General features: G+C 28.8%; 2 protein-coding genes across 3 annotated transcripts in view; one reads left to right on the forward strand and one right to left on the reverse strand.

Moving 5' to 3' along the window:
* Positions 1-4512, forward strand: part of LOC107442736 (acetoacetyl-CoA synthetase) — a 45568-nt gene extending 41056 nt beyond the window's left edge. For both annotated transcript variants that reach the window (XM_071186448.1, XM_071186446.1), the window contains exons 17-18: positions 3338-3540; positions 4307-4512. In XM_071186448.1, the coding sequence (XP_071042549.1) occupies positions 3338-3540; positions 4307-4438 (335 nt within the window). In that variant the 3' untranslated portion in view covers positions 4439-4512. The remainder of the gene's footprint in view (positions 1-3337; positions 3541-4306) is intronic.
* Positions 4513-5356: 844 nt separating this feature from the next.
* Positions 5357-18411, reverse strand: part of LOC107442734 (acetoacetyl-CoA synthetase) — a 33704-nt gene continuing 20649 nt past the window's right edge. The window contains exons 10-18 of the mRNA XM_043041416.2: positions 18185-18262; positions 16638-16827; positions 15461-15583; positions 13638-13751; positions 12616-12741; positions 11582-11651; positions 10558-10616; positions 7160-7362; positions 5357-6025 (exon numbers count right to left, since the gene is read on the reverse strand). Coding sequence (XP_042897350.1) covers positions 5891-6025; positions 7160-7362; positions 10558-10616; positions 11582-11651; positions 12616-12741; positions 13638-13751; positions 15461-15583; positions 16638-16827; positions 18185-18262 — 1098 coding nt within the window. The 3' untranslated portion in view covers positions 5357-5890. The remainder of the gene's footprint in view (positions 6026-7159; positions 7363-10557; positions 10617-11581; positions 11652-12615; positions 12742-13637; positions 13752-15460; positions 15584-16637; positions 16828-18184; positions 18263-18411) is intronic.

Genomic DNA, 18411 nt, shown 5'->3' on the forward strand with positions numbered 1-18411 from the left:
GGAGCATAAAGTAGCAGAACTTCGTAAGGGACTTTTATGCCTGAATACTTGGCCATTCGTATCATACATTCCTGCTGGAAATGGCCCGACGTTGTACTAAAACCTGCATTCATTCTTATTTTTCCAGTAATAAATGATCAGTTAGCTTTAATTAGTTTTAACGAAGATCTTCAAAAATTAGTCGAGTTAGAGTCATATTTACAGCTACTGTGGAGCATAAAGTAGTAGAACTTCGTAAGGGACTTTTATGCCTGAATACTTGGCCATTCGTATCATACATTCCTGCTGGAAATGGCCCGACGGTGTACTAAAACCTGCATTCATTCTTATTTTTCCAGTAATAAATGATCAGTTAGCTTTAATTAGTTTTAACGAAGATCTTCAGAATTTAGTCGAGTTAGAGTCATATTTACAGCTACTGAGGAGCATAAAGTAGCAGAACTTCGCAAGGGACTTTTATGCCTGAATACTTGGCCATTCGTATCATACATTCCTGCTGGAAATGGCCCGACGTTGTACTAAAACCTGCATTCATTCTTATTTTTCCAGTAATAAATGATCAGTTAGCTTTGATTAGTTTTAACGAAAATCTTCAGAAATTAATCGAGTTAGAGACATATTCACAGCTACTGAGGAGCATAAAGTAGCAGAACTTCGCAAGGGACTTTTATGCCTGAATACTTGGCCATTCGTATCATACATTCCTGCTGGAAATGGCCCGACGTTGTACTAAAACCTGCATTCATTCTTATTTTTCCAGTAATAAATGATCAGTTAGCTTTGATTAGTTTTAACGAAAATCTTCAGAAATTAATCGAGTTAGAGACATATTCACAGCTACTGAGGAGCATAAAGTAGCAGAACTTCGTAAGGGACTTTTATGCCTCAATACTTGGCCATTCGCATCATACATTCCTGTTGGAAATGGCCCGACGGTGTACTAAAACCTGCATTCTTTCTTATTTTTCCAGTAATAAATGATCAGTTAGCTTTAATTAGTTTTAACGAAGATCTTCAGAAATTAGTCGAGTTAGAGACATATTTACAGCTACTGAGGAGCATAAAGTAGCAGAACTTCGTAAGGGGCTTTTATGATTGAATACTTGGCCATTCGTATCATACATTCCTGCTGGAAATGGCCCGACGTTGTACTAAAACCTGCATTCATTCGTATTTTTTCAGTAATAAATGATCAGTTAGCTTTAATTAGTTTTAACGAAGATCTTCAAAAATTAGTCGAGTTAGAGTCATATTTACAGCTACTGTGGAGCATAAAGTAGTAGAACTTCGTAAGGGACTTTTATGCCTCAATACTTGGCCGTTCGTATCATACATTCCTGCTGGAAATGGCCCGACGGTGTACTAAAACCTGCATTCATTCTTATTTTTCCAGTAATAAATGATCAGTTAGCTTTAATTTTTTAATCATCTACTTAGATCAACATAGTACTTATGCGTGTAAAATTTCGTTGTATTCTGACAACTCATTCTTGGTGCGTGAATTTTCATGGCAACGAGTGTATTAGTATATATGTTTCGTGATTACAAGGCTTTAAGTTTAGATCTAATACACACGGGAGATAAAAGATGATGCAGTTACCTTTATAAAGAACTCAAGGAGAACTTAAGGCTTAAAATTTTAAAGCGATCTCTGTACTAAAACTACATGGTTTTAGAACTACAACGTAGTAAAACTACATGGTTTTAGAACTAATATTTCCCTATAAAGTAATTGTTCCATACCCTACCATCAGTTGACTTTGAATATAACTTCCAATTAGTTCATTGTTTAATACACACGGGAGATAAAGGACGATGAATGCACCTGTATAAAGAACTCAAGGAGATCTTAAGCCTTGAAATTTTAAAGCGATCTCTGTAGTATAACTACATGGTCTTAGAGCTGCAACGTAGTAAAACTACATAGTGTTAGAACTACAACATAGTAAAACAGCATAGTTTTTAAACTACAACGTAGTAAAACTACATGGTGTTAGATCTAATGTTTAATTATAAAGTAATTGTTCCATACCCTACAATCAGTTGACTTTGAATATAACTTCCAATTAGTTCATTGTTTAATACACAGGGGAGATAAAAGACGATGAATGCGCCTTTGTAAAGAACTCAAGGAGATCTTATGCCTTGAAATTTTAAAGCGATATCTGTAGTATAACTACATGGTCTTAGAGCTACAACGTAGTAAAACTACATGGTGTTAGAACTACAACATAGTAAAACAGCATAGTTTTTAAACTACAACGTAGTAAAACTACATAGTGTTAGATCTAATGTTTAATTATAAAGTAATTGTTCCATACCCTACCATCAGTTGATTGTGAATATAACTTCCAACTTGTTCATTGTTTAATACACACGGGAGATAAAAGACGATGAATTCACCTTTATAAAAAAACTCAAGGAGATCTTAAGCCTCGTAATTTCAAATCGATCTCTGTAGAAAAACTACTTGGTTTCAGAAATACAATGCAGTAAAACAGTATAGTTTTCAAGCTACAACGTAGTAAAACTACATGGTGTTAGAACTAATGTTTAAGTATAAAGTAATTGTTCCATACCCTACCATCAGTTGACTGTGAGTATAACTTCTAACTTGTTCTCTGTTTAATACACACGGGTGATAAAAGACGATGAATGCACCTTTATAAAGAACTCAAGGAGATCTTAAGCCTTGAAATTTCAAAGCGATCTCTGTAGAAAAACTACTTGGTTTCAGAAATACAATGTAGTAAAACAGCATAGTTTTCAAGCTACAACGTAGTAAAACTACATGGTGTTAGAACTAATGTTTAATTATAAAGTAATTGTTCCATACCCTACCATCAGTTGACTGCGAATATAACTTCCAACTTGTTCATTGTTTAATACACACGGGAGAATAAAGACGATGAATGCACCTTTATAAAGAACTCAAGGAGATCTTAAGCCTCAAAATTTTAAAGCAATATCTGTAGTAAAACAACCTGGTTTTAAAACTACAACGGAGTAAAACTACATGGTTTTAGAACTTATGTTTAATTATAAAGTAATTGTTCCATACCCTCCCATCAGTTGACTGTGAATATAACTTCCAACTTGTTCATTATTTCTCCATGGTCCATCGTACATATATTTGGATTTTTTTATTTCACGATGGGATTCGATTAAATGAGGCTTCGGTGTATATTTTTAAATTCACAACAATTCAAATATTTATTATGTGCGATGTTTCTTTGTGGGAAAAAAAATTTCTCGTATGTTTTTCCCAGTACTTTTAAAACTCGGTTTCATGAACTAGTGCTCTTTAAATTAATATTTATACGATCTTTCAATTTAGTGAATCGTCTTCCTGAAGTGCACGATAGCCTTTGCGTGTCTCAGTATAGCAAAAATGGTACTGAGAGAGCTGTTTTGTTTTTGCAACTAAAAACTGGATTCAAATTCAATGATGAATTATTGAAGAAAGTTCGGGAGAAAGTAGAAGAAGAGTTGACAAGTGAACACATTCCAGGGCTTATCATGGAGGTTCAAGATATACCAGTAAGAATATTTTTAATTTATAAATTTTTAAAATAACATAAAGACTTAATAAGTTATTAAATATGAAAATTTATTTTTAAGGTTTTCAAATTAAACAATTAAAATCCCTAGCTAAATTATTAGACGCACTTTAAGATTCTATGTAAAATCTTAATTATCGGGTAATACTATACAGCTTCATTGTTTTTAAGCGGCTGAAACCAGTTTGCACTTGTTTACATACGTGTATCAATTTGTTAGCATTGTATAGCAATACTTTAAAAATAAGTACAAACATGAAGTATACAAAAAATCTCCTGAATAAAAACCTATTACATGTATGTTTAAATATAAAAGCATTGCATATAAACTAATGCAAAACATTATTTAAAATTATTGCATTTAAAATCAAAACATTATTAATTATTTAAAAACTACAGTAGGTCTAATAATTGGATCTAACTATTGTAATGTAATAATATAATACCTGGTATAATAAATATTCCATATTTATATAATATATCATCGTATTTATCAAAGCGTCGAATTTATATTATATATCTCCTAACCCATTGATATACGAACATAAAGAAGTACAAACCGGTTTAAGTCACATAAAAGTTATAAAGCTATATAGTATAACTTGATAGTTAAGATTTAACATAGAATCTTATAGTGCGTCTATTAATTTGGCTTCTATTAATATTAAAGACTCATTTATTTATTTTTTTTCAAATTGTTTAGAGTTTGCTGTAAATTCATTTTAAAATATGTGCTTTTATTCTAGTACAATATAACTGGAAAGAAAATGGAAATTTTGGTGAAAAAGATACTGAACAATATGCCGTACAATACTGATGTGGTAAAAAACAAGGATTCCATACAGCATTATTTGAATGTGCCACCGTTTGAAGAATAAAATCCATACATTCTTCTTTAATTTAAGGTTTCACTCATATAAATGAAATATTAAAATATTTTCTTATGTAAAAAGGAATTCTTGACTGTATTTTACGATAAATATATTTTTATTGGTATATTGCTTCCAAAAATAGAAGAAGATTCCATTTTTTAAAATGAAAAAAGAATAAAACGTNTTAGTACTTGTACTTTTACTTGTACTTTTTACTCGTTACTTTTTAAAATAAGAACTTTTTACTTTTTACTCGTTACTTTTTTTAAAAATACTTGTACTTTTACTCGTTACTTTTTAAAAGTAACGTTGCCATATATGCACATGTGTCCTTGGCAAGTATAGACTGATGACTCACATAATGGCTAACGGATTTTTTAATATCTATTAGGCTGTTTTTTATAATTAAGAAACAACAAAATTAATTTTTACTTACAATTAGAGAGTTAGAAAAAAGTATATAAAAGAGACTCCGTTGTCCCATCAGCGTTGTTGCTTTCTTTACCAGAAATTTCACTACCATTCAGTACCGCTGTTTAACCAGAATTTTTTTTACCATGAAGAAGTATCTTTAAGCAAAATACAGTTGGTTTAGTTTTCGTTAATCGAATAAACTCAAAATTCTTAAGTGAAAATGGAAAAATTCTTTAAAAATACGAGCAATGCTTCGGCTAAATTTAATTTTAATATGTTCGTTTTCTGAATGGGACATTTAATTTATTTACAAAAAAATACATTTTTGAAAAGAATAAGTATTTTCCAGAATATTTGAGACTTATAAAAGGAAGAATAATATAACTTAAAGGCTTTATATGTGTAAAAGTACCTTTTTTTTAATTCACTACAATTTCGTTTTGTTTTTTTAAAACATACAGCACTATAACAAGCAATTTGAAATGTAATTCAAAATAATTTGCTGACAAATCATAATAATTTATTTATTAAATAGTATAAAATACAATTACACAAATGATTAAAATATACATTTATGATGAACCATATGTCTATTTAAATTATAAATAAAGTCAGATCATCAGAACGCTTTGAGTGAAGATTCCGATTTCACAAAGTCCGAGATAAATTTAAAGCATAAAATGAGCATTCTATGTATGAAAAACAAATAATCTCGTAAAACAAAATTTTTAAATTTAAAGAATTTAATCGACTATTTCATTGTTGGAGCAATTTCTTTTACTACCTTTCATGGTTTCATCACTTACTTTTGGTGCATCTATTATCACAGATTTTGACAGCATAAAAATATTTTTTAAGCTCTGTACAACACTTTTGAAATAGCACATGGTATGAAGAGATAACTGAAAAGCTATTAGTTCACCAATAATAAAAATAAATCGTTTTTCATATTTCACTCCGTTTTCTTTTGAGTAAATTTAGGTCATGAGTTTAATGTCATTTTTCGAAAAAGTTATTTAAAAATCAAAGATTTTGATTAAATGATCAGAAATCTCCAAGCTCTACTGCCTTGAAAAATTCTACAGACTTTGGATTGATGACAACTTCTGAATTCAAAACTTCTCGTTTGTTGATTAATTTCTTCACTAATCCATTAAGCTTCTTTCCTGTCATGTTATACTGAAAGAAAATTAAAAAAAAAATACTGTTAGAATGCAAAATACAGGGTGTTTCATAATCATTTTTAATTTGTATATTTTTATTTTATTTGTCATAAATAGAATCAAAAAGTATTCCCACCAGGGGTCACAGGTTGATATTTAAACGACAATGAAACAAAGATATTGTATGTACTTATAAGATCTGTTGAATCACTAAATAAAGAAAGCTGTGTAGGAAACATTCATACCAATTTGTTTTCCTAATAAAACGTGGTGTGTTTTACGATTGATGCTGAGTACAGTGATTTGACAACTATTTTCCTTCTATTGCGAATACTATGAACGCTAAAATCGAATGTCAAAAACTGATAAAATAAAATTTAATTTTGAAAAGAAAATTTTTGCAATATGTAGTTGGCCTTACAAAGATGCCAAATATACAAAAATCTCCATTTTTGATTTTTGTCACTTACGTTGATTTCTCAATTGCACGGTAGAATAGAAGTCTTTCAATTCCTCCAGCAATCAAACATATTTCATGTTCTTAGTTTCGCCTCCCTCAGTAGTGATTCGTAAGAATTTTGGTAATGTTTCCTTTTTTTCTCATTTAAATATTAATTTGGACCCGCTATGTGCATACATTCTTTTTACTTCATTTTTAACAAGGATTTTAAAAATTTATATTAAGTGCGGTCATTACGAAATATCCGAAGCATGACGTATAAAACTGTTTGAAATTAGCACTTTGTAGAGCAAAATTTAATACACTCATAATATCTGATTAGTATCTTTCTATTACTGTTTTATCAATAATTATTAAAGAATGTCGTAAATAGGTTATCATAGCACTTATAATGTAAATATTTTTTTATCTATTCGTGGCAAACTATATTATTTAGCTCATTTTAGACTTACATAAATTACATAGATGCTTTAATTGAGGCATCTAATGAAAATTCCTAGTAAACAAAAATATTTATGTTTATTCAAAAAATTTATTTTTCGATCGTATTTGCTTTCGATCGTATTTTCTTTCTATTTGATATCATTGCTTTCGTTCGATTATAAATGGTTAAAATACTAAGTATGACGAAGTACTTAAAAATTGACGTAATATTTTAAAAACTTTACATAATATATTATTTTCTCTTACTGGTATATCTGGTGCTTCCATGATAATTTCAGGAACGTGCTCAAAAGTCAGTACTTCTTCAATGGTTTGTTTGATTTTCTGTATAACATCGGCAGTCAAATGATGTTTTGGAAGCATTTTGACAAACAAAACTACACGTTCATCTAAACTTGAATTGTACTGAGATGCGCATACATAATCCATAAGACCTGGAAAGCCTTCAACTAAAGAAAGAAAAAGCATTTACTTCTTTATAAAGTGACGTTAAATAAATGAAATCTTGGGAGTTTTAAAATATCAGTTTATCATTTTATTTCATAACCGTCCTTGAATAGCCGATCCAATTTTTTGGGTTTACGACTACTAATGTTCAATTCCGTAGCCTTGTAATTTTGAACCCCACCCAGAAGACAAGGAAACTACTGGACCAAGTATTGAGAGAAATTTGCCATCGTGGAGGATTTTTGATGGAATTAACCCACATTTGCGTTACACGGGGAGAAAAACCACGTAAATCTCATACGGTTAGCCTACGTCTACAACTGAGGATATTGTACGCCAGCACTCTGGTCGGTGCAAGCCACATGCGGAATTCGTATCGACCAGTTATCGCTGGGATTCGAACCCGGTTTACCTCATTGGAAGGCAAACGATCTAGGCCCTGAGCCCTCACTGCTATCAGTTTATCGTTTGGAGAAAAAAATGTACAAGTTTTCAATATTCTTTTTATTTATAAAATTATATAGTGAGCCATAAGGGGAAAAGTTATTATTTTCGGCCAGCTAGTGAATTGGGCAACCTCTATTATTTTGTAAGTTATTGACAGCAAGTGCTGCCTTTTGACGGTCTAATATAATTTTTGAAGTTAAGAAATCACCCCCTTAATCGTGTGTTAAATCATGTTCATACAAAGTTCCTGTGCAAAGAGACATCAATTTTGCATTTTTACTTCTAATTTTTCACTGTAAACAAGTATGAATACTTGCGAGACGTTAATATCATTTCAGTTGTAACTCTTAATATTTCAAAACTAAGTGAGTTTTGTTAGTAATGGTTGTATACTTTGCTATCGATGAATTCATTGACATATATAGTTAGCCATGTTAACAATGGTTGTATATTTTGCTATAGACGAATTCATTGACATAGTATATAGTTAGTCATGTTAACAATGGTTGTATACGCTGTTAAAGACGAATCCATAGAGCATATTACATACCGACGACTAGTTTTCTTCAATGAGACAACCTGAGCTGCTGTGATTAAGCTAGTTGCGTAGTTAGGAAAATCACATCGAGGCTAATATTTTGCAATTTTTTGGAGTTGTACACTAAAATGCCATTGTATCTGATTTATTGAAAATTTAATTGTTCCAACAGGAGATATTAAATATGTAATTAGACAATGATTTAAGTTATTTTTTTTTAGATGAGCACTGGATATCATTATATGTTTAGTGTATTTCCTGAGGTCTGTGGTTGTTCCATATCAGCATTTAATTACTACAAATCATTTTCATAATAGTAGTTAAAATTTTTTCGATTAATAATTAAGGGGATACTTTATTTAAAAGAAAATAAATAGCTTTAAACCCATTTAAAAAACATCCCTGGCTTCATGATGAAGACCGGTTTCATGTTTCATGCATAGTGCCTATGGTATTTAGGAAAGTAATAATTACATTAACGAGTAAACTATAAAAATGCCCAATTTTCATAACTTTTAGGAACACAAAGAACCCATTAACCTTTTCTTGTTTATACATTATTTTAATTTAAATATAACTCCCATATTTATAGTCGTTTAAAGCGAACTAAAGTTAAGAACAATTTAAGCACATAAAGCATAATTTAAGTTTGACTAGCAGCTTCTTGCATACAACAACCAATAACTTTCATTTTTTTAGCAATAAATAAAAAAGCAGTAGAGAGAACTTTTGAATTTACTGCAAATATTTGAAAAACTGAAAAGTAATATGAACTATTGGTTTTGTTCCTATCTGTTATCACATTTTTGAAAATCAAATTTTAAAATGAGAGGTATTCCTCGAATATGGTCAAGTTTCTCAAATTTTTTCTAGACATATATTAGTCTTAGTTACGTATAAAACTAGGGATTTGTTTCCTTTACAAAAAACAGCTTAAATTATCCTTAACTTTCAAATAACATATATTTTATAGATTGATCTTTAAAATATCATTAAATATATTCCAGTATTAAAGTTTATATTGATTTAAAGGACGTAGATAGGATGAAGAACGGTATCGTCCCAATAAACGATTTGCCTTACTTATTTGTGTAATTACTTTACAAAGCAACAGGTGGCACCACTGAGATTTTTGGTAGCTTCTAGTAATTGAGATTGAGCTAAGATTTTGGCCAAGCTTCTAGTAATTGAGACAACGCAGTTTTTCTTTTTTTTAATTTATTTACTGCTCTTGCAATAATTTAGTAATTTGACACCAATACATTTTGAATAATAGAATACAATTATACTGCTTTAGAATTCATTATTAATTGATTTTATAAGCTTATGGCAAGCATATATATTAAATTCATAAACAAATGAATATTTACTTAAAGAGAAATAAAAGCTTTCTCTAATTTATTTTTTGTAAAAGCAAGAAATTAAAAAATTTCTTTTGTGACAACCTTTCTAAGCTATTAAAGAAATCACTTAATTATTGCCAAAATCCTTTATTTATTTATCAGTAAACCAACACATAACAAATTCAAAATAGATTACGAATAAGTCATTTTTGAATAAAAAAAAAAAAGTGCTTTTTATTAATTGAAGATTTGTAACTATATTTCTTTTTGTCACATTAATAACCAATAATAAAACAATTAGTTTCATTAGCTTACTCATCAATTCAGAAGGTCGGAATCTCTTAACTGTTTTATTTTCAATTTAGCAGAGATCACCGATGAGAGATTAAACCGGTTCTATTACATAACAAGTCCAAATTGGAGAGGAACAAGCAGATTTTAAAATCAGCATTTGTTTAGATTTTGGATGAAGATCAGGCAAATTTGGATGTAAGCTCTATTAACAATTAACTTCACGACATCACAAAATGAAAAAAAGATTAGTTGTCCATTGATAGTTTCTTTAAAGCAGTATATTTTATGGAAAATTGTGGACTGAAAATTTTAGCAGCGCCGCCTATCGAACCGTAAAATGCTTACACAGTTAAGTAAGGTCGTCCGCATGTTGGGATGACCTCAAAAGAAAAGGGATAAAATAATAATTTAAGATAGTTCAATATATTATAAGACCACAGTTTTAATTTTAAATTTAGTAAATATTGGTTACTGTATTTTCGTTTAAGAGACTGGCCATACGAAATATCTAAAAAGCGAACTAAATATTTTAATAATAAAGTGACGCTCTTTAACATTCAGACCATTTTACTTACGTGCAAAATAAATTTCAGAGCAGTTGAATCTTGCTCCTTTTGGATTCATTGTTTCGTCACTGGAAAATCAGAATGAAATGTTAAATTTAAAATATGAATAAACTAACTAAGCTAATTTATAAATATATCAAATTTTCTTCCCTACAAATTATTAAAGAAATCATAACATATACCATTGGATGTTTTCATTTTAAAAAGTATGGACATTTGTCCATATAATACTAAACCATTACCATGAAATGCTTTTACAAATTTTTTGCGCTAAAAGAAAAAAACAAATTTATAGAAAACTACAAAACCCATGTAAACTACAAAGGGTTACCTGCGAGTGACGTAGTGTGAGTATATCGATCCTAATTGGTTTATGAAATGTGGCATTTGCTTACGTCAGCAACTATTCTTTCCGTTCTATTTCAAGCAAGCCAAACTCGCCAAATACCAATCATCACAGTGACACGTTCTACATTCTTTCCCAAACATTATTTCACTATATATTTCTTACTTAACACAAAGACAGAGACGAAGTTAGTTAGAACAAACAAATTATGCATGGAAGCTGCCAGGTGCACAAAACAAAAATATATCACTATTACAATAAAATACTTAAATAAATGATGACTCTAAGTTTAATAAAAGACGTAGACCTGAAAAAATTGCAATTTTTTAACAAAATCGACGTGCGATACAGTTTTGTATTTAATTAAATTCACGTTTATTAACATTATAACTTGTATGGAGAAACTTAGCTCGACATCCTGTTTATAAACGATCAGCTGCAGCTGAGTTCATGGATCATGTGTCTGCGTATCAGTGATCATCTTCTTCTCTAGATGCAAGTACCTAATTGCATGGGTTGCACAACTAGCTTTTGCAAATATAACGATGTGATAATCACTGCGCTTGTACAGAGCTTGCTGAAAGCAGATAAAATGCAATATGTGGCGGCTTTACCATAGTCTGAAATATTAATTACTTTACTAAGCCATATCTATAATAAAATCTTTCAAACATTGTATTATATTACCTCCGTCCATAGATAATCATTCCTTTTGTGTTTGGATTGATCCATGCATCGTCACCAACACACCAATGACCTGCAGAAAAATAAAAACATTACATTTCATTTACTTAAAGGAACTTTGCATATAAATCACAAACACATTATTTGTTGGGTAAAATGAATAAAGCTATTGAAAAATACAGTCACCTGGTAAAACTAACATAATTCTTTTTCATAATTTGAGTTTCCTTGTCTTTTGGATGGGGTTCAAAATTACAAGGCTACGGAGTTGAACAATAGTAGACATAAACCCAAAATTGGGTCGGCTGTTTAAAGACGGTTATAAAATAAATATAAAATCTATTGCATTTAATATAAACCTAATTTTCAAAATAGTAATATTATTTATGAATCATGTCGTGGCCATTTAAAATATTAAGGGGGAAAAAAGAAATTATACATAGATGACTAAATCATATTTTTGTTTCCTTTTTGTACTTAAATATGCCTAAATTTTGCTCCTGAAAAAAAATCACTCTGCTTAAAATCAAAGTAAAAAAGTCCAGAGTTGGTCATTTTAGGTTTTTTATTATAAACTCCGATTTTTTTAACTGCATAATTTTTCAATACAACATTTTCCTTTGATTTACTATGAAAATGAAACTATGATTATAAAATGTTTACATTTCTGAAAAATTCGGATCAAAAATTATGAGTGATATTATTTATGTCTTTACAAACTAAAATTCTGAGACAAAATTGCTGCATTTTTATTACATTGTTACCCTTTTAAAATTTTTAACTTAAAACAATGTTGTTTTCATAATTTGTTATCAATCAAACTGTTGCGTTTGTGTGTTATCACAAGGTGAAATCTATTTATCTTTTGACCTTTATTCTGACTTCCGATTCTTCAGAATTATCTAATCTTAAAGATTTACGCAGTGCTGAATTTTGAATAAGAAGAGTATTAAATGAGAATCAATTATTCAGCTATTTGATTACAAATCATAATGATAACCGTAATAACTAAAATAATAATCTTAATTAATCATTACCTGGATATTGTGTCAGATATGTTTCTGTCACAACAGATTCGCCTTTGTGATTTATTGCAGCTATGGGCATCGCTGGATAAGGGTTTGAAATTACAACTTCTCCCCTTTCACCTACTACTGATTCACCTATAAAAAATCCAATATAATATTCCATTAAAAATTCCGATTCCATCATTGTTATGATAAATGTGCTCAACAAAATAGGTTAATGTTAAACTGCTCTAAACTTTCAACACAAAATTTACAAAAATCACCAACAAGAAACCGATACAATATTCCATTAAAAATTCCGATTCCGTCATTGTTATGATAAATATGCTCAACAAAATAGGTTAATGTTAAACTGCTCTAAACTTTCAACACAAAATTTGCAAAAATCACCTACAAGAAACCGATACAATATTCCATTAAAAATTCCGATTCCGTCATTGTTATGATAAATGTGCTCAACAAAATAGGTTAATGGTAAACTGCTCTAAACTTTCAACACAAAATTTGCAAAAATCACCTACAAGAAACCGATTAAAAATTCCGATTCCGTCATTGTTATGATAAATGTGCTCAACAAAATAGGTTAACGTTAAACTGCTCTAAACTTTCAACACAAAATTTACAAAAATCACCTACAAGAAACCGATACAATATTCCATTGAAAATACCGATTCCGTCATTGTTATGATAAATGTGCTCAACAAAATAGGTTAATGTTAAACTGCTTTAAACTTTCAACACAAAATTTACAAAAATCACCTACAAGAAACCGATACAATATTCCATTGAAAATTCCGATTCCGTCATTGTTATGATAAATGTGCTCAACAAAATAGGTTAATGTTAAACTGCTCTAAACTTTTAACACAAAATTTACAAAAATCACCTACAAGAAACCGATACAATATTCCATTAAAAATTCTGATTCCGTAATTGTTATGATAAATGTGCTCACCAAAATGGATTAAAGTTAAACTGCTCTAAACTTTTAACACAAAATTTACAAAAATTGGCAACATTTATTATTTTACCTTTTTCATTCAAAACTTTCAAATCCATTGCCAAAGATGGAGCTTGCAATTCACCTCTATATACTGGAAGATTAAAATCACACCCAGTCAGTTGACCAAATACTTCGGTACAACCTAAAAACAAATCACGTAGAAACTGTCCATTATTTATACAAATACTACTATCTAAATAACTTCATAAAATCATTTTTAAAGTATGTTGTCATAAAAAAATTATAACAGTAAAATTATAAGAAAAACATTATTTCGTGTAAATCAAACGACATAATGATTAAATTTCAATGAAAAGGAGGAATCAACCAGAGCCAGGCATAGTGAATTCTAAGTTAAAGAAAAGTCTATTATTATGTCAAAGTTTTTTAAAAAATCACTGCAATACGCAATTTTTCAATTCATTCCTAAGTCGTCTCTTTTAGTTTCGCTACTTGTGCCTCATACAAACAAAAGGTTTAAAAATGCAAAAGACACAAGCAAAAATTGGAATTGCTTGGAATTGCAGGGTTTGAAATCCTTGAGGAAAAAGATAGAGGTTGTAGGTGGTTCGGTGGAATGGCCTGCTAGATCTCCAGATATCAGACCTCCAGTCACGGTAATATGTTGACTCCGCAGTTTGAGACAGAATTTAGTGTTTTAAGACCTCGCCAGTAATATCTCAAAAAAATCTGTGGAACCTTGTCTGGCGAGTGTGGAAAAATTTACAGTATGATTCTAAACTAAGATCAAATCAACTTTTTAAGAAAATTTGTTAATCCTAAATTTTTATGAACCTCAAAGTTTAATGGTTCGTAAAATTAACAGTTGGAAAAATCATATTTAAGTGAAGTATCAGAAATATAAATTAAAATGTTGGCTTTTATTATAAACTGTCGAACCTTAGATGTTACAATAAATAAACGAAATATTGTTCTATGTCACGAACATCAAAGCAGGTTTATTTTGGAAGAGAAAATTTAGGGAGTGACTAAAAGCATTCAAAGTACTGTCACTCTAATCAAATTTAATATGCCTTTTTTCCTGTACTATTTTAACATTTTTCATACGCCTTTGGTTGGCTGACACGGAAATTTTGTTTCAAATTTAAGTTTATAATTTACATAGCAATATAATTTACAATATGTTGCGAACAATCTGCATTATCATCTACTATTGGGGGGAAAATGAATTCCAATTTGTATTTGCCGAATTATGCTCAATTAAGCTGTGAAGTTGATTAATTCCATAGCATCAAAAAAAGCTATTATGACCAACTCATCTTGATGCCCTGGAATCTTTTTACATTCATTTGAATGCCGATTCCCTTGTTAACGACATGAGTTCCTCTCCATAACGCATGTAAATACATTTCGCCCTGATTTGTCTCTCTTGGTTACAGGGGCTCTTCTAGTTTTGTTTTCCACCTTTATTTTCCCTTTCTTTGTTGGAAACTAACTTTTATGGTTCAAAATCCCTCTTTGTTTTCTTCATTCATATCTGGCAAGTCTTGAGAATGGGTACCTATTATTGAGTGCTTGTAACTTGTCGAGTTTTATTACCATCTTTGTATTTTTTGAAGCCAATAAAACTTTTAATCAAGATTATCTTTGCGTTTCAGTTTCTTGGAATTATTCCTTTAACTATCCTTTGTTTCATATAACCATTTTCAGTGTAAGGTAGCTGCCACTATTTTTAGTGCCAAGACACACTAAAATTTTCAATGTGCTAAATCATTGGTTTATACTATAGATTATTATAATCTCTTAAATATTTTATGTCTAATTGAATAATTGTGTTTCTTATTTTTAAATTTTCATACGAAATAAAAACATATTTTTTTTAATTCTTACCATACACTGAATTGAAAAATAATCCTGGCTTAATTTTCTGTGCAAGAAAATCATAAACTTCAAGCTTTGCTGGGCTTCCCATTGTCATAAGATGTCTTAAATTCTTCAACGAATGTTTAGAGGCTATAAATTGAAATAAGTTTAATATTTTAAAATTACATATGTAAATTTACATAATAAAAATTTGCTTTCTCAATCAGAAAAGAAATACGGATGTAAAAAGTTATTAAATACTTCTCACTCGCCAAATAGTACATTAAAGCTCTCGGCTGTAATTTTTTTTCTTATTTACACAAAGTGAATTTTATGAAAAAAACTCGCTAACTTTATCGTATCTTGTTTTCTTCACATTTTAGATGTGATTTTTTTTTCACTTTTACTTACTGAATTTGTCAGTCGTTTAATATTATATTACTTTAAAATTGCGATTTTTTAAAAGCTGGTCAAGGTATTTCTTTGACAAGTACAGATAAAAAAAAATTTAAGTTTGTTGAAGAAGACAATTTTTTAATTCTTAAATTTTAAAAGATTTAGTTAAATAATACCTAAGACTCATACCACTTTATTATAAAAATGTTTTAGCATTTACTTGATTGTGTAAAAGTTTCACTACAAATAAGCGATAATAAACACACATTCTTAAGACCCACCCAAAATAAGCAGATTTAAATATGGTGAGTATCGAGAACGTACGCCTATTTTCAAATTATTTCGACTTTTCACTTTTACAATTTTTGAAAGCTAATTAAGCTTTTACATTATAACGTTATAACTATTTACTTCATTAATAAACTATTAATTATTGTTACTATCATAATTAATGGTAATTAATGTTATTTTAATACAATAATTATTAATAATTTAATTAATTATCAATAATTAATTATTATTAATTTAATTAATGACCAATAATTATATTATTATTAGTTTAATTAATGACCAATAATTAATTATTAATTTAATTAATTATCAATATCTAATTATTATTAATTTAATTTATGTAATTAATGAAAATTAATATAACCATTAATTCTTATTAATTATTATTAATTATAACTATTATTAATTATTAGCATTATTACTAATTGCTTTGGGACGATACATTTAATGCTTAGTATTTTTCCAATAATTTTACACAAAAAGTGAAACGTGCTAAAATAAAAACAAAGTTCATTACTCGGTCCATGGTCTTTCAATAACATAGTCTCTACAATGCTTGACCAAATATAAGACGATGTGATGCCAAATTTATCCACCAAGTCCCAAAAACGGGTAGGAGAAGTTTCAAATGGATATCCATCGTATGATACTAATGTTAAGCCTAAATGTAGAGAATTAATAGCCATGTTCCATGATATCCAACCTACCTACAATAGACAAATAAAAATGTATCTTTTTAGAATAGACCTGTCCTTTGTATATTTTTTTTAAGAAATGTAATTTTCAAAAAATACATTTTTTTATTAAAAAAAATCTGCTTTTTCTTTAAGGAAAAAACGTCTTTTTTAGCTTTTAAAAATGTATGATTGAACTGAACGTTTTCCCATAAATTATTTATTATTATAATGAATATAATTATATTTGAATTATTAATAAATTTTGAAGCATATCACGCAAACTATCTTTAAATTTAAACTCAAAACTTTTTTTAAATTTTATTTTGCAAAATAAATGTAAAAATAAAGAACAGACATTGAAAAGCCAAAAATCAAAGCTTTTCTTTGATAAGGAAAGTTGTCTTAAATAGATTTTCTCTAATTAACAAGGTACCAAATTTAGAAGAAATATAGAAGTTTAATAATAACATGAACATTAATGACTTTAGATGAAATTAAGAATATTTAAGCACTATCTTTAAAACTTTAAAAGATTGTTGCTTTCATCTTCATAGTAATATTTAATTCATTTGAATTAAAATTATTAACACAAGAAAGAAAATTCTGATAAAATTTCCTCACTGTATGGTAATGACTATTATAGTAATGATTATCAAAACATGTCGACTTTTCCTTTCTACAATTTTAGGAATTACGCTTTTTCATTATCAATGAGATTTCTGGTTTAAAAAAAACACAATTCTGATTAATAAAAACTATTCATTTGGTAATTTTTCCGTTAATATGGCAAAGATATACTGAAAATTTTGATTTTTGAAATTATAGTTCTTACTATCACGCATTTAGTAAAATATACAAAAGAAAAAAGTAAATTTAACCTAATAAAAGGCTTTTATGCCTTGCATTACGATAAAATTATCAATTTTATCATATTGACCAAATTTTATCTCACAAAACCATACTTTATTGTTAATTTTTTAAAATTCCTCACTAAATTGTTTTGAAAAATTACCAGCTCCTGAAACAGTGTACATTTTAAAATATTTTGATAATTTTGACCTTACTTTTTCTTCTTCTACCTTTCCAAAACACAATATCTACTTGTATATTAAGGATTAAACTTTAGAAGCTTTAATAAACTATTATTCTCATAATTGCAGATTTTTGATGAATTTTAATTATTAAAATAGCTATAAAGCATAAAAATCTATAGGGGCAGCATAAAAATACGACCAAAGAGGTATTTAATGCTAAAACTGAAAAAGATATTTAATGTTCGCTTTTTTCTGTCTTAAATAAAGAAACAAATACTATGAAGATGAAATAAATTTACTTATTATTGTTTCAAATCTATTATTACAGCTAATAAATAACAAGTTATACTCACTGGAGATATGTTGAAATTAACATCTTTTCTACCATGATCTTGATGTAATCCATAATCTCTTATGGTAGTTATAAAGCTCTATAAAATAGAATATAATAATATTATAAGAAAAAATTTCGAAGTTGCCTCGTTATTGAGTTATAATATATATATTTATATATATATACACACGCACAACTATTGAATGAATATGTCAAAAACTTGTGTTTCAACGCGTCACCCTGAAT

Source organism: Parasteatoda tepidariorum, chromosome 10, assembly GCF_043381705.1.
Source record: "Parasteatoda tepidariorum isolate YZ-2023 chromosome 10, CAS_Ptep_4.0, whole genome shotgun sequence".
NCBI lineage: Eukaryota > Metazoa > Arthropoda > Arachnida > Araneae > Theridiidae > Parasteatoda > Parasteatoda tepidariorum.